Genomic DNA, 20,888 nt, shown 5'->3' on the forward strand with positions numbered 1-20,888 from the left:
GGACACTAAACTGTGTGATGCAGATTAAATGATTTCCGATGCCGGGGCCACTGGAGCGTGCAGCTGGCTGCGCCGCCCCGCCTTCCTCAGCCCTCTCCCTCTTCCTGCAGATCCATCTGAACCGCCATTTGCTCGTCTGCCTTCGCCGCGCGTCGCCACGGCGGCCCTGACATTAAGGACGCGCGCTCCTGGAGAAAATCAACGATTCAAATCACAGACATGTGATAAAAATTTAAGAGGCGAAAGTGTACGATCAATCTCATCCCCTCCCTCCTCTCGGCGCCGCTCGCCGGGAAGCCCGCAGCCGAGGGTAACGTCCACTCAGCCCAGCCGAGCAGCGATCATCAGCACGGAGGACAATTTCCTCTGGTCATTTTCATCCCTGCAGATGTGCTATAAAATTAGACATGCAAGCCACAGTGTTTATGTTGATGGTCTCCAGGCAGCCCTGTGTGTGTGTTTGTGTGTGTGTGTGTGCGTGCAGCGCGCACGTGAATGTAAACACAGCCGGCTGAAAAAGCTGATCACTTCAGGGAGCGGGGGGTTACTCCAAACAGTTACTGCAGAGGGAAGAGCAATGAAATGAACGGTATCAATTGATTCTCCCTCAAGCATTGTAATCTCTTTACCTGCATTGCTAAGCTGCTGCTGCAGATTGAACCGGGAGGAATGAACAACAGCTGTATTGCTGTGGAGATGAGGGCCGGAGGGGGGGGGGGGGGACGAGGCCTTCAGGTGTCCAGGACACACTGCCTGGAGAGGGGAGTGGATAATCGGAGCTGTGCCACGGGTGCTGGCCTGCAGGGAACACGCCGCCGCGTCCCCGCAGGTCAGTGAGGACAGTGGCCACCTCCACACACACACACACACACACACACACACACACACACACACACCTGAACGTGACGCTACGCCATTCCAGCACAGGGAGGTAATCACACGGCTCTCATAGCGCTCTCTTTGTTTTTTTTCTTTAGGCACAGCATAGGAAGTCCGGGTGAGATTTATTACATTTCGATACCGTGGGACACTTCATCTGGTCTTGGTTGGACCTCCGGGGGTCAAGGGGTGCTGGCAATAAGTGCATGAAGGGCTCATTCAATTTACCCCGGTCCATATATCCATGCTAACGCCAGGAAACAAAGGCTCTGATGGTTATTAATAGTGTTCACAAACACATTCACACACATCCAGCCGCTCCGTTTCATAACTCTCCGGCCGACTCGGTGTTCCCGGGCAGCGCCGTGACAAATGCCCGAGAGCAGCTCTCCAGAAAAACGATCACCAGCATCCTGGACGTGAACCCGCGAAGTTCAGATGTTCAAGGCTGCGATCAGAGCTCCTCTGTCCTTACCGATGTGTGTGAGTGACTGTTCATCCACATCAAAATTAAAAATGCTGAAACTCGCTCAGTAACAGGTAAGAGGAGCCCTGGAGACGTGCAGCGGTTTGGAGTGTGTTCGATTCCCGCGCCGTTAGAGGGAGGAGAAGCTGCCAGCTGTCAGGGCCGGGTGATGCATGGGGAGGATGCTGAGGATGAAGATGGTGAAACAAGACACTCATTCAGCGGCTCCGCGGCTCCGAACGGCGCTACAGCTGCTGCGGGTGACGGATGTGTGCCGGAGTGTCGCGCTCCGGCTGTCCATCTTCGCACGTCTCACACCGGCAGACAGCTCATGCATTTTTATCACCAGGCCTGACCTCGGGCCGACACACTCCGCTCAGGTACCACCGCCACCCAAACTACTGGAAGGTGTGTCATCGACCGGGAGCACGCCGACGAACCGCCGTGGAGCGCGGAAACACACAAAAACACACAGCTCCAGTCCAGACATGCAGCATATTGCAGGTTTTCTAAGTGCAGAGAGCATTCCACATTAAAGTTCTGGCCGCTGTCGCCACGTGTGAAAACAACACGTCCCTGTTTGTGTGTGACGACGAACCCAGGAGGCGGCTGTGTGTTCCTCTGTGACTCATTCAACCTTGACGTCCTGAAGGCTGCCGTAGGACCGCCAAGCGAGGGACACTGACGAATGAGACGCTCCCACCAACGCTTCAGAGCAGCGAGTAAAATAAGAGCAACAGGCTGGTCCTCCCACCAGGTCTCCAGCGCCAGGCGCTCACACTTCCTGCGAGCATGAGACAGATCCTCGCGTTTAAAAAAAACTTCTTCAGAAGCTGCTCTTCTCTGTAACGAGGCAAAAAAGCAAAGAGGAACTTCTGAGAACGAATCTTAAAATAAACTAGAAGAACTTTGGGGATCTTTATCGGTTTCTAAAAAAAGAAAAAGCTCTGATTTGTCACTGTTATCGTCTCAGTTGTCACCGAGAGCCGGGCGGCAGTGGAGAACACAGAGAACTCAGAACACAGAGGCACTGACCTTGAAATTCAAAAATGAAGTAAAGTTACTTTCTTCCTTCCTCTGATCGATCTTCCACTGAGACAGCTGCTGTTTAGAACTTAAAATCCTCTGATAATCACCGACTATTTAAAAGTATCCCTCTCACACGGAGACATGAGACTTAAAACACACGCCACATCATAAAACACACGCCACATCATAACTGAGGACCAGTAAATAAACGAGCAGCTTCTTGTTTCACTGACGGTTCACTCACGATCATTTAATCATCGGGGATTATATAACTGAAATTAGATCAGCCCTAAACTCTTGATCAGCTGTTTGGGAAACAGAGGCGGTGACAGAGTCGGGATTAGATCTCTGCCTGGGGCCCCGGAGCCGGAGCACAGGTGTGTTTTCTTCCAAGTACAGGTGTGTGAGACAGGTGAAGGCCCTTACCACTGGCTTTACCTCAGAGTCAGCGCGCTCAATTCATCATCCCCCCCCCCCCCCCCCCCCCCCCCCCGCCTCCCTCCGTCCACACACACACACACACACACACACACACACACACACACACACGGTCGCAGGTGTATGACAAACCCCTCAGTGTTTGGATTCCACCCTCACTGAGGACATACTGGCACAAAGCGAGCCGGAGTGTGAGGCGGTTCTATAAATCCTGTGAGTAAAGGTGCAGCTCATCAGGAAAACAGCGTTAAACCTTTACTCGGTCCCGCTGTAATTTTTCACTGTTATTTTGACTTTTTTTCTTGGGGCAGAAGCATCGGGGCATCATGCATGTTTCTGCTCGGTAAATGTCAGGGCTATGCTTGACTGGGGCTTAATAAAGCGGAGGTAAAACAGGGGAAGTGGCGTTACCTTCCCCGCACCGAGCCGCTCTTACAGCAGAGCCAACCACGTGCATTGTGGGAGGTTGGCATTTTCCTTCCCACATCTGCACCAAGAAAACGTGACATTTTCCAGGGAGATCCCAGAATTTACACCAGCTGAGAAGCCTGTCGTTTCCTGCTATTTCTGACTTTATCAGCCCGTCTGAAGAGCGGCGAGTCTGATCCGTGGCGTCCTGAACGTGCGGACTGACGCCTGCTGAAACCGGATCCGCAGAGTCGCCGGGCCCGGCTGTTAAAACGTCGTGGGAGCTGACAGCGCCGCGTCATTGGTCAAGTAACACTTAGCACTCAGACACGTGTGAGGACGAGCAGCCAGCTCTCTGAGCTCCCTCATCCCTTCCCTTCCACTCATGTTTGATGCTAACTGGTGCAGAGGAGGCCACTTCCTGGACAGTGACGAGACCGTGGGAGACAGGATCTCAGATGAAGCTCCATCATTACAGCAGCCCCATTCCAGCAAATGAACCGCAATTACAATAACGCTGCCTAAACGCTGCCAACTCGAGCAGAACAATCACATTTGGGGCGAGCCGTGGCCGTGGCCGCTAACAACGACCTCAGCCTGCCTCATCATTCACCTCCAGTATTTTAATCTGGGCTTCCTTTCCATTACAGGACGCCGCTTTGAGCCTCTCATTTAATCATGAACATCAACCGAGCTGTTGGTCTGCGGTGCCCCTCCATAATAAAGCATTATTCCAGCCATTTACCTTCAACAGATTGTATTGGTAAATTGTTATTCCCGTAATTTTTATATTTGATTGCACCGATTCTGCCTCCCCCTCCACACACACACGTACAGTGTAGTTTCAATTACTGTCGACTCAGCAAATGTCACACCCCGACCGTGGACCGTCGGCAGCATCGGAGCCGTGCCGGTGTGGCGGCCTTCATCCCGCCCTGGACGGACTGGACGTCACCAGCTCCTCCATCAGACGCCAGCATGCGGCGCGGCTCAGAATAGCACGGGGTCGCAGGAGCATGCCCGCTATGCAGAGCACGTTCTGGTCCGGCTTCAAACGCAGCCTGGCGGACTCGAGGAGATAACAGCAGCTGCTGACCGGCGGATTCCTGGAAATCTGTCCTCCGCTCATCGCCCAGTTTCACAACCGAGTGTCATGGCTCAGTTTGTCGGGGTCTGAATAAGTTCTCCCGTCTCCTCCCATGCTCTCTCGGTATCAGCCTTTCCTCCCCTCCTGCAGACCGGCGGTATTAATCACAGCACACTAAACACTGACTGACGCCATTCACAAGGCCGGGCTTTGTTGGCTGCACTGCCCAGTGAATACAACTCCAGGCCTTTTTGTCTGCCCAAGTGGACTCTTAGAGGAAGCTCCTCCCTCTCCAAGGACCCTCAGATTACCTCCTGAAAGGCCGGGTGATGGGTGAGTTCTGCTGGAGGAGGGGGGGGAGGGCGGAGGGCGACGGGCGGACGACTGGGAAGATCCGCGGAGCGGACTCTCCGCTGGCCGGCCGGCAATACCATCAGCCACTGCTTAGCAACCAGTGGGTTTGGCTGAACACAGTCAGAGACGCCAAAAAAAGGTACAAGGAAAAGAAAAGGCATCAAACCCAGCAGAAAGACGGCTTGACTCGCTAACTACAGAAGGAATGACCGCTGAGCTGGAAAGCTTCTGAGGCAAAACTAGCAGCTGTGACCAACAAAAGCCTCCGCTGACAGGTGAAAGAAGAGGGAAAATGGGACCTTGGAAGCTTTTTGCATTCAGTCACAACAGAAAGCCGGGTTCACACAGAGCTGAGCTGAACAAACAATATGAGGCAAACATAGGTGTGTGAATCATCGCCGCTCACTCCTAATGATAAAACGCTCCGGTGTGATTCACCAGGAGGGCTCTGCTCTCGCCGTGCGCAGGCTCACTGCGAAAGGTGTGTCCTGCTCAAGAGCAGAGCTGAAACCAAGCCGACCCTCAGGCTGCTGACTGAGAGAACACACACTCCCAGCAATCCTCAGGTGGACCGTTTCCGATCGTGACATCCACCGAGCTCCCCGACCGCTGCCGGGTTTCACCTCAACTCTCTTTTAATTCCTTCGTTCAAGCGGCTCATTTGTGGGGCGGTGAAGGCCTGGTCCCTCAGAACGCTGCCGACCGGGCCAGAAGGAACGAACAGGGCAAATGAACAATTAACATTAATGCAAATGATTAGACGGACAAGTGGGAAAAGCACAGCCACGTCTCCGAGGTCCTCAAACAGAATGACCAGAGAAATGCCCTGCGTGGGGCCGAGCTGCTGCTGGGCCGACACACACCCACTGAAATACGTTCTGGATCCAACCACGTAAACTGGAACACAAAAAGAAGACGCGTGCCTCCAAACGCAAAATCACACCAAACTCTGCCTGAAGGGAAATCAGAGAGACTCCACCTGAGAGTCACTTCTCTTCAGACCGCCAGCAGAAAAACCAAGAGTCTGACAGAAAGCTGCGTTTCATCATGTGAGCATTTTAAGAAATTAATTAATCAGAAAATTCCAGGGGTGTGTGCTTCACCTGTGACATCCTGAGAGGGAAACAACCATTTCTGCCTTATTTTAACCACCTCTGGTTAATCTGATTTCTCTCTTGACGATTTTCTACCAAAAACATGAAAGGAAGGGAAAAAAAATCACACCCTTATTTTCCTTCAACCTTTCTTTTAAGCAAAGATTCCACAGACTGGATAACTGTTAAATAATCGAAATCATGTAATTTAAATGAAAATCAAAAGAAAAAAAGAACTTGAATGGAAGATGTTGCTCTTTAATGAGTGCGCAAAGAAAATAAAGAAGAATAAGAAGAGGAGCTGTGCGCTCAAATGTCTAAGTTAAATAACAATAAAATGACAATTTAAAAACAACGAATAAGAAGTTTGACACAAAGCACGTGTTTTTAAACTCACCATCAACTTGAAAACACAATAATCCACAGAGGAGGGTGAGCGCTAGCGGACCCATACTGGCATATTAAACATCCACGGCGGGTCAGGCGCGCAAATCCTCCAACTCCGGGCAGGGAGAAGTGTCCCCGGTGACGGTCTAGTCTATTCCGTGTCCGCGGGAGACGAGGACAGACCCTACTGACTGACAAAAGCCAGTTTCAGTGTCCAGAAGCGCAGAGGATCCATGTAGCGGAGAGTCCGCCCGGAGCCGCCCGGGCTGGAGCGCCAGACCTTCCACCCGAACTCCCCGCTGGTCCGGCAGACCCGCCGCGATCCGGGAGGATTCCGGGACGAAGTCCCGCAGAGAGGCGGGCTGTGAGGAGGCAGGCTGGGACACAGGCTGCGCTTCTCCGCGTCCTCCTCTTCCTGGCACCGTTCAGATCTTCTGCGATGTCTCCATACTTTCACCAGACGAGTGCGCGCAGCCGCCGCCAAACTCTCCCGCGATCCCCAAAAGTTGCGTGTCCGCTCCGGGACCCGGCCGCCCGCACACCCATGCGCTCAGCCCGGAAAGGACGTCGGTGAACGTACAGTCATGGTACAGTGGAACATCCTCCGTCCTCCTCCGCCGCTAGGAGCGCAGCGCACGGTCTCTGCGCAGTGTGCGCGCCCGGCACAGCCCGCAGCTCTCTGATGGCAGCCTCACACACACTCCCAGCGCAACACACACACACACACACACACACACACACACACACACACACACACACACACAGCCACAACACAGGCGACAGCCTGCGAGGGGGAGCAGTCTGGACCTCAGTGCTCATCCGGAGAGGGTCCACTGCAGCCTCGGCTCTTTATACCCATATTCTTTAGTGTTTTGCACAAATGTGAGCGACAAACGTTAAACAGCAAACAGTTGAATCAGTTTAGTCACTGCAGCAGAACAACCCCATCCCTGTTCCCAGAGCAGGAGAGGAGGAAGCAGGTGACGGAGGCTTTTCATGGAACATGGTCAAGGATGGATAATCTATGAGCTGCAAATTAAACGTGCCCAGAAAGCAGACGCTGCGCAGTGTGCGTGCGTGCGTGCGTGTGTGTGTGTGTGTGTGTGTGTACGTATTGAGATACTGAAGCAGAATAGTAAATATGATCTTTGTCAGAAATCAATGAGTGATTGACCGAGTCCGTCCAGCAAGACCAGCAGGGATGCAGCTCTGCATACCAACAATCCCCCCCCCCCAACCCACCACACACACACACACACACACACACACACACACACACACAAACACACTGATAGCACTACAACATCTCTGCAATCCCATTTTTAATTACGGGCCAGTGTGATTGGATATACCATAATAATCTGCTCCTGATGTGTTGATGGAGGGACTGAGGGAGAGGTTCGTGTCAGAGCACTGAGCTACTGCCCAGCAACCCACTGCACACCCCACTGCACAGCCCTCCCAGGGCCAGTGAGCTGCGAGCTGCGAGCTCCCCCTACTGGCAGCAGCGGGGTGAGCCGCTCCAGCATTCGTTTCAATTGAAATAATTTGTTTTCAAACAAAACAGTTCCATCTCAGAGGAAGGTATTCATCCTTAAAATAAAATGATTTGGTAAGGGAACAAGCTTAATTTACACCAAAACTAGAATCTGTGAGTATCTGATGAGAAACATTTCCATAAATCTGTAGACCAAACCTGATCTCCTGCTTATGTGAGCCCAGCGTTCCACTGGAGCAGCCTGTGTTCCAGAGATCTCAGGACTGGGGGGGTGGGGGCCTGGGGGGAGGGCTGGACTCTCTGCTTGTCAACACTGCATTTTACCACAGCTCTGCTGAGTTCCCAGGAGTGGGAGTGACTGCAGGTCTCCACACATTCATCAGACGCACAAATAAAATCAAAGAGTGAGCAAATTCAAACAGGACGATGTCGAGGAGAGCCTGACAGGTAGACCCCTCTCTTCACTCTGGAACATTTGTAGTCGTGTGACCTTCAAGTCTTCTGCTTTTATGATTCCCATAAATCCCAACAATTGTCCGTGCCCTGAAGGTAACTTTGGAAAAAAAATCAGCCCTTCCAAACAGAAACAGACTAACACTGTGACAAAATGGCTCTGGCAGCGGGAAGCACTTCTGCTGCCTGTAATAATAACTCTGGCTGCTCCCAGCCTCTTTTTCTCTTCTTCTTCTCGTGTTTGTTTGTGCAGCGACGTGTTGAAACCCGTCCCATAAAAGGCCTGACTGGGAGCCGCTCGCTCTCTGGCGCTCGCTGCAGGCGGCGCTGTCATCCGGCCACACGCTGCCATTTGTCTTCATATTTTAATGTATTTGCGCGCTGCATGCAAATGTTGTCTTCTGTGTGTCTGTATGGCGCCCGAACAGATGAACGATGCAAACAACACACACACACACAAACACACACACACGCAGCCAAACAAAAATTTATTGTGTCATCAGCGTTGCTGAAGGTTCAAGGCAAATAAAAGCAGGGAAAAAAGGGAATTGGAGAAAGGTCATTTACTAAGAGAAAAAGCCCTCTTCCAACATAAACAGTGGCGCGCACGGCCTCATTGATGGAAAAGTAAGTAGAGCGTAATTCTGGCCCGGCCCGGCCTTTCAGCCCCCTCTCTCCATCACTCCATCCGGAGCGCTGCACATATTTCCCCGGCTTTCTAAATATCAGCTCGCCGTGAATTTATTGTAATTAAAGTGGAGAATGTGTTTACCCGGGGAAAGGAAACGGCGGCGCTCGCAGTGGACGCCGCGACACCGGCTCACGCTTCGCCCCACACGTCCAGAATCTTTCATTAGGGCGACATTCATCCCGTCAGAGGAAAACAGGCCTGATTAGTTCCTTTAGTCAAAAAGCAGAGAGCCTGCAGATGAAGCGAGTGAGAAGAAACCACAGCGAGACCGGCGGCTTGGAGAGAGCAAATCAAAACCAGCAAATTTATTAAAAAACATCCGGGTGAGTATTTCTCATCTTCAGATCAAAAGATGGAGATTATTTGAGTTGTCCAGCAGATGCCGAGGCCGATCATTTGTTTGAACCTAAACTAATCACGCTGCAATTACTGTCACAGTCTTCCACAATGGCGTGTTTGTAATTGAATCAAAACTAATAGTCAATCAGATAATCTGTCCATTATTGTCCGAGGAGCAGCTGCTCATTGACGGATCCTGGGTGCTGCTATTCATTAGACCGGGTGTCTGACTTCACCCACCTCCACCCTCCATCACTCCTGCAGCGACAGGACCCCAGCCAGTCAAGGTAAAGTCCACGACTCAGGTCAAAGTTCACTCTTTTATGGTGAAGATTAAAGAGTACAGGTCACATGCTGCATGTTGAAACTCTGTGGTTTGACTTTAGTTTCTCAAGTAGCAAGAAAATATACTTTTCTCTCAATATTTCTCTGATGCCAAAACACAGATGGCTTCACTCACACCAGTCAAGTTCAGCTCAGGGCAGAAGTGTTTCCGGTACTGTGATTTAAATCTGTGCTTTAGCCACATTATCCCAAACAACACTGCCCTAAAACCGCCATTAGTCTTGACTTGTCCCTTTAATGGAAAACATCGTGTCGGAAGCAACATGGTGATAACAGGTGAAGGGTTGAGCGAAGCTCTGTGAACCTAAAGCGCACCAGCGCTGTTATTTTCAGTGGATAAAAGCATAACAGAGGATCAATGGGCGATATCTACACTCAGTCCAGAGCGTTAGCAGCGTTAGCAGCGTTAGCAGCATTAGCAGCGTTAGCAGCATTAGCAGCGTTAGCAGCGTTAGCAGCGTTAGCAGCGTTAGCAGCGTTAGCAGCGTTAGCAGCATTAGCAGCGTTAGCAGCGTTAGCTCTCAAGGTTTGGAAACTGCACACTGCAGCAGAGACATTGGCAGCATTTCCAATACATGTAACTCGGGTGCAGTCTGAATGCAAACGGTGAACCCGAGGCAGACAGTGACACACTGCGCCGCCTCGGCAGAAGTGCCTTTCCTGTGTGTCTGGAAGAAAGAGAAAAGTGTTTTTAATTGTGTGCCGGGTCAGAGGTTCAGGTAGCAACATCACTCATGATCAGATCGGAGTGGTATTTGGGGAGCTCTTAGCTGGATATCTTTCACGGCTGAGTATCCCCTTCCCGGGCCCGGGTCTCTGTGTGGGGATGATTAGGAGCTGGAGGTGGGTGGCGGCGGCGAGGGGGGGTGATGTGCAGAGGGGTGATTAATGTAGATGTCAGTAGCGGCCCTCCCTCCTGCGCTGCCTCTCCAGCATCCGTAATGACACCTGGGGAGGGCGGAATGGGCCTACCTGCAGCCCCGGCTCCCCCGGCAGGGCATGATTCTTCCCCATGATCCTCCTCTGTCAGCAGTCCTGTCACTGGGCTCCGATCAGCCCCTTATTAATGGGTCTCTATGTCAAACATAGATATTAAGCTGTGCTCCGCTCTGCACCAGCCTCGGCAATAATACCACACACACACACACACACACACACACACACACACACACACACACACACACACACACACACACACAGTGACACAGTCATTTCTGCACAATACAGTGCCCCCCCCCCCCCACACACACACACACACACACAACAGCACACGCCTAAGCCATAAACACATCACCAGCAGAGTGTTAGCGCTCGCTGAAATATTACTTCCTCATTTAGCAGGTTTTATGCCGTTGCAGCATGACAAAGAGTCCATAGATCTGTGAGATATCTCTGTTGGCCTGCGCTCCCTCAACTCTTTAATACACACAGCCCAAGATCGCATTAAGCTGGGAAAGTGACAAACCTTTCACCGTGATGGATCGTCCCACAATGCAAATGGCCCGGCGCCGCAGCGGGACGATCCCGGCAGATACAGAGAGAGACTCTGAACGGCGGCTGCTCTCCCGATTTAGGCTTTTGGCTTTGAAGTGACTCATGGAACAGGGAGGCGTTAAGGAGAAGCTACGCTCCTGGAGACATGAACCAGCAAATCTGGGGTTTGGCGACACACGGAGCGTCTGAAGCCGCCGGAGAGGGGCTGAAAGGACGCCACCGGACAGGAGGACGACACCTGAGCCGCGCGCTGAGAGAAGCTTCTATCAGCCAGACGTAAAGGAAGGCCGGGCCGGCTCTTCCTGAAGGGCACAGGAAGTCAGAACCCCCCCCCCACTTTCAGAGATTATTATTGTTCAGGAATTCATCCGAGGCCGTTCTGGCTACTCATCAGTTTGCAAGTTTCTGTGAAAGTGCTGCAACTCTGAGGCGGCGATGAGAAACTTAGTCCAGAGCGTTGCTCTGTGTCTGCATTTACTAATTTATTCAAAGAAAATGAAAGGAAGAAGTTAGTATGTCTGTAATTCGTAGAGGCAAGTCTCAAAGCGCCGTGAACTTGGCTTGAATGTTTTTCTATTAAACATTTATGAATGAAAAACAGCAATCAAAGTGGAAATCTGCTCTTCAGATGTGTTTCCACCGACTCCATCGCAGAACCACTCTGTTTCTCGGCGTGAGCGGCGCCGCGTGGGCGTGGCTTGATCAGAAACATCCTCCGCTGCTCATCGCATTTAAACACACACTGCCACAGGTCGGTGTGTGAGCGGTGGTGCAGTCATCCTCCAGGCCTTTTCAGAGTGGAGTTTGCATGTTCTCTCTGCTCTCTCCAGCTTCTGGGTCGTCCCCTGCGAATCTATCCCTCAGATGATTCCAGATGGATTCCCGTCCACAGAAAAGAAAGACACAAACATAGAAATTTAATTTGTCCTACTTTATTTTCTCTTCTGCCTAAACCAAGAGACTGATTTCCAATAATGTTGGTAAATTCAGCTGAACCTGTGAAGTCGTGTCAGAGATATCGTAAAAAGCAGCAGAACATGGCTGCGGCCGCCGTGACTGAACATAAAAAGCAATGCTTCCTATACGCCACAATCTTTTTATGTTCACAGTTGCACACAGAGTGTATTTTCTTTCCTGTAAAATCCTTTTCAAAGGAGCCATAAAGCGACTCGCACGTCCGATGTGAGGCTGTAAATTCCACACTGAGTTCAGTCGCAGGGTTTCCAGACTAAACTTTCAAGGATGATCCGACTCCCTCCTTTTCATGTCAGCTCCTCTCTTCCTCCCACTCTTATTAGACATTTCTGTTCCTCTTCTGCAACCACATTCCTATCATGTGAGGAATTTCCCCGCCGAGGTGAAGAACGGGTCCTGAGAGCTAATTAGCCTCGCCGCCGCCCGTCACTCCCCACCTGGAGCTCCGCCGGATAACCGGCCGCTGCTTACTGTCCGGGCCGGACGGGGTAAACGGGCGGCCAGCCGCCGCTAATGAGCGAGAGGCGAACGCTCGAGCCTTGACGAGTCTGAAGGGAGGCAACAAGAGGAAGGGAGGACGAGAGCTCCTCAAGTATCTCTCCAGCAGCCTCCTTATCAGTGAGGGCATTGTCCTTCCTCCAGTCACTCCTCCTCCTCCTCCTCCTCCTCCTCCTCACGGCCACAGCTACACACATCATTAGCGCCGCTCTGAACACACTTGGCTTCCTCTGATTTGTAAATCCCTCCGCCCTGCTCTCTGGACCAGACGATAAAAACAGCGATAAGCCTGAGCCGGCAGGAGGAAACCCCCAGTAACACCCCTTATTTCCCTTCCAAAAAAATCATCTCCCTGCGAAAACTCACAACACACACGAGAAAATTACAAAGAAAAAGTAGAACTAGTCTCATAAATCCTTCCAGAGTCAGAGCTCGCATCACACACTGCTCTACATACTGTAAAGGTTTATATAAAGTGTAATGTTTTCTTTTGGTAAGTTATTTCACCAAATAAATACACTTTTATCAAGAAACCATTGGCATGTGTTGGAAAAGTCTGCAGATTGGCCACGCTAGCATGGCGGCTGGCGCCCGGCCTCACGCCAGTATATCGTCACACGTACATTAAAACATATGTGGACATCTGCGCTGCGACCGCGGAGCGGTGGAAGCTCCTGCAGCCGAGCAGGACACTGTCAACACCAACATACGACCAGCTGCTCCTGTTCGGAGTCGCTGAGACGCTCCTCTTTGTGTTCAGCAGCTGTAAACGCCGTTTGTGAGAGAAAGAGCGGGTGTGACTGAGCTAAAGGTGTAATCACACCTTCCCTCGCAGCACTGGCATCTGATCAATGAGCGCTGTTTAACGATGGCTTGATTATTCGATTGCTTGAAGTCCTGCAATTCCTTCAGCGTCCGAACAGGAAGCAGATGTATAAAGGGAGGACCAGCAGTTCCAGGTATTTGGCTGAAGATGCTCAGAGCAGAGGAGGGTTCGAAACGCTGCTCACTGCTGGGAAAGGTTTGAGAATTCTACACTCAATGTCATCAAATTAACAGCTTCATTTTACACAGAAGATGTGTGTGTGTTTTATTGGGTGTGATAAAAGATCTGGGGCTTCAGGAGCTCGTGGACTGGAGCACGCTGGGTTTGAACTTCCACACAGCTCGGTGTAATCGAGCCACCGCAGCGAAAGCCCATTTAAACCAAACACAAACAGCTTCAAATAAAACTCCGCTTTTATCTGCTGTGTGTTTTTGGACGCAGTCAAGACTGCGCTCACAATAAGTACCCCATTACACTCTCAACTATGCACTTGCTGTTGGAGCGGAGCCCAGAATTAAAAGTGCTCCTCTTGCAGCTTCTCCAGCTTCACCTCCGACTCTCGCCGCCTCGCGCTCCGCCGTGATCCCGGCAGGAAGGTGACATTTCCTCCGTCTCGCCGCTCGCCGTCAGACTCATGTCACCGGGCCAAGCGTCTACACCGGGGCCCGGCAGCGGCGGGTCAGGGAGGGGTCGCCGTTTCCAGAAAACAAAACTTTACAGCATGATTTAGAGCTGTCGGTAACTCGGCGTTGCTCCAAGCCGCCGCCGCAGACTGCTGCTGGCCGCTCACAGTATTTCTACATCGTCTGAGTCAATACGGCGCATGCCACGCCACCGTCGGGCGACCGGAGGCCCCGCCCCCCACACTGAGTGCTATCCACACGATCAATGGAAGGCCGCTCGCATCAGACGCTCAAACTTAATTGTCCCCCAAAATGGAAAGTGATTTAGAGCCTTGGGTCACAGTCGATCCCACATGACACATTAGGACACCCGGGCCAGCCCGGAGTGACCGGGGCGCGGGGGGGGGGGTGAACATCCAGACAGAGGGCCTCCGGCCAACTCAACCGCCATAAAGGCTTCAATGTCACCAATCAGAGATGAGAGACGGTCCGACACACGGCGAGCTGGACAGCAGCATAAATATTCCCCCGCATGAGCAGAAGAACAATAAATGTCCTCAAGCAACTGGTGATCATGTTGATTTAAGAGAAGACTTAAGGAAACCTTCGGAATTATTCTCTTATTGTATGAAAGCCATTAACAGAGGTCAGCCCAGGCGTGTGTTTGGAGGGAGAGGCAGCCCGGCCCCCCCAGCTCCAATGTGGCCATAAAACAATGCAGACCTTCAGCTATATTCCTCTGGGCGCTCGCGGGTTTTACAGTTAGCCGGGATCCACGGCTGCCTGTGACCTGCGACCTCTCCCTGTGTTTGCTAACCGTCTCTAACAAATAACACCCCCCCCCCCCCCCCCCCCCCCCCCCGAATGGATGGCTCAGACAGTATGGATCGTCGTGGTCTCCTCGGGCTCTGATGAAAGCGGGCTTGTGCCCCTGACATTTCCATCCCTCAGGGCCGAGCCCGGCCCGGACGCCGCCTCCTACCCCGGCCTCGCCACTTCACACTCTAATTGCTGGCTCATAAGCAAGCAAGCGCCACGGCAACAAATCCCGTTAACGGCAGTGGCATATTGATCGCTGGCAGCAGGAAGCGCCCCGTCCCGGGTCCGGGAGGAGGAGCTTTTACGGCCTGACGGATGGCCTGCACCCAATAAAGAGCAGGGCTCTGTGACAAAATAAAAACCCAAAGAGGGTCAGAGTGACACAATTACCGCTGGGCGGCTCTGACCCGAGCCGCAGGTGAACAATGGACTGCGGGCCGACGGCGGCGGTGGGGGTGGAGGAGAGCCAGGCCCTCATTATGGAGCCAGGCAGGGAGACCTGTTCAATTTGCTCCATTAATGAGCGCTGAAGAAGCACTTTCACTCGGTCCCAGCAGAGCCATTACGGGCCCGGCCCGCACGCCCAAGAAGTCAGATTTCGCACGGTGCAACAAATACTGCCGGCAGCTCTGGGACATTAAGCCAAACAGACCTGAAAGCGATGAATACACACCGGCTGGCGAGGAGCAGAGAGACCAGGAAGTCCTCTGCACAAAACGCCGCTCTGCTCCCGAACATGCTTCATGTTTCCCTGGCATGTTAATCTGAATTCCACTCTATCTGTGGTGTGTGATTGTATTTTAAACACTGTAAACATCTCCAAACATGAACCGACTGCTATTTCCGCAGCGTGTTGCGTGCGGTAAACGGGATGCCTAATTAGAAAAGAAAACAAAGCCCATTAGTCAAACTGCTCATTTCCATACTAAAATGGCACAAAGGCACATTTTCACCTAATTTACTTGTGCTGCACAGGAACAGGTGATAGAATGAGGCCAACAATGAGAAGCGTATGAGCCGGTTTTAGCTTCAATCTAACGGCCATCAGAGACGCTCTGTTCCTCAGACACTCTACAGTATCCGGAGACATCAGAGTCACAAGCATCCATCAAACACCACCTTTTTGTTTCTCTTCTTCCAATTCTATAATCTGTTTTAATGCAGCAATAAATTAGAGTATTTGTAGGCTTTGTTGTCTAATCTGGCTCCCTGACTGGCTCTGGATCAGCGGCTCGCGCTCTAAGAATAGCTCTCTCCTCAGCACTAAGCTGCTTCCACACACTCCATGATCGCTCTCGCCTTCATTACAGTCTCGCTGCAAATTAAACTTTTGTTCTGTTTACTGTAGTGTCTGAATACACATTTTACTTGTTGTGATGTTTGCAGGCGCATCCACGTCAGCTGTAAAACTGGTTTCTTTCCCTTTTTTCCCCAGATTGTAGCTGTGGGTTTTTAAGTTTACACACAAGAAGGCTGAGTGGTTTGGTGTAAAGAGACAAAATATTACGTATTTATTGTGTCTCAGATGGAAACATTCAGTGATATGCAGGACGGAGGAGGAGGAGGAGGAGGATTAGCATTAACAGTAAAACTCACATTCTACTAGATCAGGGCTCTTCAGCCTTGATGACCAAAAAAGCCATTTTTTTGCCATATTTTTGTGACTTTCTGCCAAGTCAAGCTGATCTGGAGCCATAAAGCACATTTAACCTTTAAAATGAGGCGACTGCAGCTCGTGAGGTTTCATACACAGTTTGAGGCTCATACAAAAACTATATCTTAAGATGCATTTATGTTTAGCTGCAGTTCAGAAAAATGAACATTTTATTCCATTTTAACCTGTTTTTGTACCTGATTTTAAGAGTTTGGCTCCTTTTTTCAAGCTCGCTTTGTCGACACATTTTGAAATTTGAGATGTTCTAAATATTAAACCTCTTTTTTCTTAATTTTATTCTTAAGATTTCTAGAGAGGAGCAGCTGTAGTTTTATGATCTATTTCATATCTTTTGGTCTGTACTATATAGGGATGTCATAATTAGCTAGCCTGGCATGCCAGACTGACGTCATGTGTTCCACACTATCCCTGAGCATGGAGAGACAGTCTGGCGTGCCAGGCTAATAATTAGCGCGTTAATAACAAGTTAATTCACATTGCTATTGACGCCGTTAATTTATTAGATTAACTCGTGCACGTTTTGTGACCTTCGTCTCGCACCGTAGTTTGGGAAACAGAGAAATCCAGGATGTAACACTGCACGCTCCTGTACAGTAGGTGGCGCTACGCACCTTTAAGCTGTTTGTGATCTGCCAAAACAGAGGAAGAAAAAGGAGAATCCAAAATATTGACTTTAATAATAACATTTTAATCAACTGACAACTCCATTGTTAAAACACTAGCGTGTCACGTTTCAATGAAATAAATATCAATTAACCTCAACTTTAATTATTGTCTGTTCAGTTTCTCATCTGGTTTCTTCAAAAGTCCTTTAATTATGATTTTCCTAGACGGTTAACTTTCGCTGTTCATTTCATCGTGATTCCGTCTTCCATCCATTTATGCTGCGATCAGGTTTGAACTTTTAAGTTTCCATAAAATGCTGTAAAAAGGAGCGGCGTTGACGTCAGATTTCTCCCAGTGGCATTAGCTGTCACCACTGGCCACATCTGGACTCTGTTGCTCCAACCTGAACTGGACTCGGGCTCATCTGGTATCTGCTCCATCCCTGCGTTTACGGCGCTGACCTCCACCCACTGTCAGCCTTCACCTCTGAAACACGAGGGAGCTGACACCTCACGAGCTGAATGTAAAAGTTAAATGGTTTGGTGTTTACGCAGCGCCTGCAGACAGCTCAGGATCATCAGTTGTATCAAGGACACGGACGCCAGGTTTACGACATGAACGCCATCCACGCCGGTTCTCAGTCTGAGAACGCAGAAGAGTCTCGTGCAGGATCGCTAAGTACATATCAGCACAGCGAGGAAGCAGCAGGAACGGTGAGAAATCCTTCCTGTTTTTTCTCAACAGTTTCTCCACTGAGATGGAAATGTCGGCAAATCAATGAAGAAAAGATGAAGGCTGGCAGACGCAGAAATACACCAGAACACTGCGAGACCCATTTTCCTCCTCGAGTCGACCACCTACTGTTTTCTGCTTTTCACTCTCGGGCTGAAAACACAGGATGAAAACAAGCAGCAGGCAGAAACACCACCCAGCATGTCTGAAGTATGTGAAGTATGTAAAGGCTGTGATTGGATGATTTAATGCTCCTTTATTTACATAATCCTGAAAGTTACAGAGATGCTCCGGCTCCAGCGGAGGGAAACCGTCCTCCAGCAGAGTGTAGCGGCGCCGGCCGAGCCGCTGCCTTCCGGGACCTCAGCAGGATGAGTGTGTGGGCAGGCAGCCTTGGGTCAGCAATATTATTTGAATTTACAACGCTGCTCCTGACGCGCACTGCTTCCGGCCTTGAGACTCGACTGCGGCCTACCGAGGTCCAAGACATAAAATCAGAAAGGTCGTCTGCGCTGTGAAAGCAGGAGGTCGTTACCTACGCAAGAGAGAGACGAGCAGGAAAACATGCCGCCCTTCTGCTCGGCTTTTATTCGGCTCTGTGTACAGTGTGAGTGTGTTGATGAAGGAGGGCGCTGTAACAGATAGGGTCGTCCATGTTGCTGTGTTAATTCACCAACAGCTTGTGACACTGGAGAGGCTCGGAGACTCAGACAGCTGAAGTAATAAATGAAAGGCCTGACCAGAGAAAAGGACTTACTCTATCAGATGAATGGAAAACAGAAAGCACAAACATATGTAACTGAACTCACAGAGAAAACAGCTATAAATATGACCGAACAGCTCTGAACTCCAGCCGGCCTTCATTTCCATCGAGCTCCGTCCGTCTGGAGATACAGCAGCGAGCATCTGTCCCCAGCAGGGCAGCGGAGGGGACGCTTTTTTTCCAGTTTTCTTGGGAAAAACAAAGTGTTTCACTTGCTTGGAAGAACTGAATTGAAATGAAACTCCTGCCGATCCAGTCGAGTCCTCTCACACGGTGATACAACATTCACACACATTTGTGATGTACTCACCGCAGGCCTCAGCAGTTCAGAACACCATTATGCTATCTGTTTAATTAGCGGCCCAACCTGAGTAATTAATGCGAGATGAGCAGGTAATATGGCAGCGTGCGGATTACGGCGTTAATGCGTTCACTCGGCGGCGGCGCTGCAGCGGTGCCAACGGCGCCGGGAAAGTAAAAGACTGTGAGGTAAAGGGGCAGGCAGGTCCTGTCACTTCACAGCGCGGCGGCGGCTGAAGGCGAGCCAGAGAAATTTGTTCTGCGCTCCTTCTTGTGTCCTGGAAAATTCATGTCTATACCATCTTTCCTATCCAATTACAGTCGATCGTAATTGTACTCCCACTATCTCCAGGATCAAAAAATAAAAAAAAAAGGGATCTAAGAGAAAACAAGAAAGGATGTGTGGGTCAAAAGGGATTGCAACAATTTAAACGTGGTGAGCAGTTTGAGCCGCGCTTAATGATTTCTGTGAGGCAGTGTCATCCAAACGGCTCGCAGAAAAAGGACCTGTTTTAATAAGGCCCCTTGTTCTGAAACTACCTATTGATTTTCACTGTGGCGGGTTGTGGGGCAGTGACCTGCTCCGGTTCCCGGCTCCCACAAAAGCTAAATTGAGCCATTTAGAAGCCGGGTCTGTCTTTAGAGACTCCGGCTCAGCGCCGACTCCCCCAGCCAATTTGTTTCCATCAGGTGGAACTTTTTTCTGGAGCTGCACAATTTCACCACAATGGAGCTGAAGATCCTGGCACGCAATTTCCTACTTCCTTCCATCTGCCTGCGCCCCGCTCGGGTCTCACCCCTCCGCTTTATTACAAGTCAGCATTAAATTTACAACTCGCCGGCTCCGACACGGCAGCCAGGGACTCTGCTCGTCCTCCATAGATCGCAGTCCAGAAAGTTGGAGGACGGTTTTGAGCGTATTTCCTCTCGCGCCGTCACATCTGCTGAACTCCTGCAGCCGGAAGGCCTGTCCTGGTTGGCCGGCAGAGCGCAGCTTTCAAAGCTGGTTCACTGTTGAATAAAAGTAGCCCGTCCTGCTTGGGCCAAACAACGAGCAGAAAAGATGAAAACGAAACCTACAATTCTTAGAATTGGGTTTCAAATGTTAAAACATATTGATATAGCCTTAAAATAGTAATGTTGCATGAATAAACGTATCTGTTTTCTATGTTAAAGCATATTCACTGAGGTAAGGGAGAATTCTGCAACTGCAAAGTTAACATGAAGTTTGTTCTTTCATATCAGTCTGGTTAAAACAGGAAGAACTAGAATTTGGCACTCAGAGAGCGCAGACCTCCGGCACAGGTCAAATCAGCCCAAGACCCGCCTTTCCACAAAGTTTCATTGCAATCCGTCCATAACGTTTTCCGTAAAGTTGCTAACAAACCAACAAACCAACAAACCGAAGTGATCACATGACCTCCTCGGCGGAGGTAATAATGGTTTGTCTGCTCGGGTTCATATCAACTGTAACGAAATGGTCAACTCACGAGACGATACGAAATACGAAACAGGGCTCACGATACGAAATAAAGATTAAAGAAAATCCCCAAGAGTAGGAAGCTAAGCAAAAATCTCATTTTCTTTATGCAGACATACAAAAAATAATACTGCATCAAAATAAATTCTCTTTGAAAAAAATACAAAAACTGTGCAAATACAAACATAAAATCTCAATTAAAAAGTGCTTTATTGCTGTAGCAAACAGAATAACTACAGCATAACTACATTCCTGCTGCCTGTCTTCAGTTCAAAACAAAATGCTTTTTGAAAAAGGAAAACTTTATCATGGTCCTCCGCGCAGTGTGCGGCGAACTGTGGCGGCATATTTTGCACACGGTTCTTGTTTTATCTGCAGTCTTCTCACCGTCCTCTTGGCGCTCGCATGGGAAGCCAGAGTAGGTCCACACAGCCGATGTATCTGACGAAGGAGCGATAGCCTAGCAGCTAATTCAACTTCGTCTTCCTCTATTTTGCTACGGTAGGCGAGGAGGGTCGAAAATCATCATTCTCAGTGGTGTGCGGCGCCCTTTCGCGTTTTTTTATTTCGTGCGTCTTTGAATTTTATTTCATCATTTTTTATTTCGCGTCTACAACTGTAGGTAAATT

General features: G+C 50.2%; 1 protein-coding gene across 1 annotated transcript in view; it reads right to left on the bottom strand.

Annotated features, from left to right (window-relative positions):
• The window catches only part of robo2 (roundabout, axon guidance receptor, homolog 2 (Drosophila)), a 146,334-nt gene extending 139,665 nt beyond the window's left edge, over window positions 1-6,669 (bottom strand). Inside the window, exon 1 of the mRNA XM_030109043.1 lies at window positions 6,153-6,669. Within this exon, the coding sequence (XP_029964903.1) occupies window positions 6,153-6,207 (55 nt within the window). The 5' untranslated portion in view covers window positions 6,208-6,669. The remainder of the gene's footprint in view (window positions 1-6,152) is intronic.
• Between the last annotated feature and the right edge of the window lie 14,219 nt (window positions 6,670-20,888).

This window comes from Salarias fasciatus, chromosome 14, assembly GCF_902148845.1.
Source record: "Salarias fasciatus chromosome 14, fSalaFa1.1, whole genome shotgun sequence".
NCBI classification, from domain to species: domain Eukaryota; kingdom Metazoa; phylum Chordata; class Actinopteri; order Blenniiformes; family Blenniidae; genus Salarias; species Salarias fasciatus.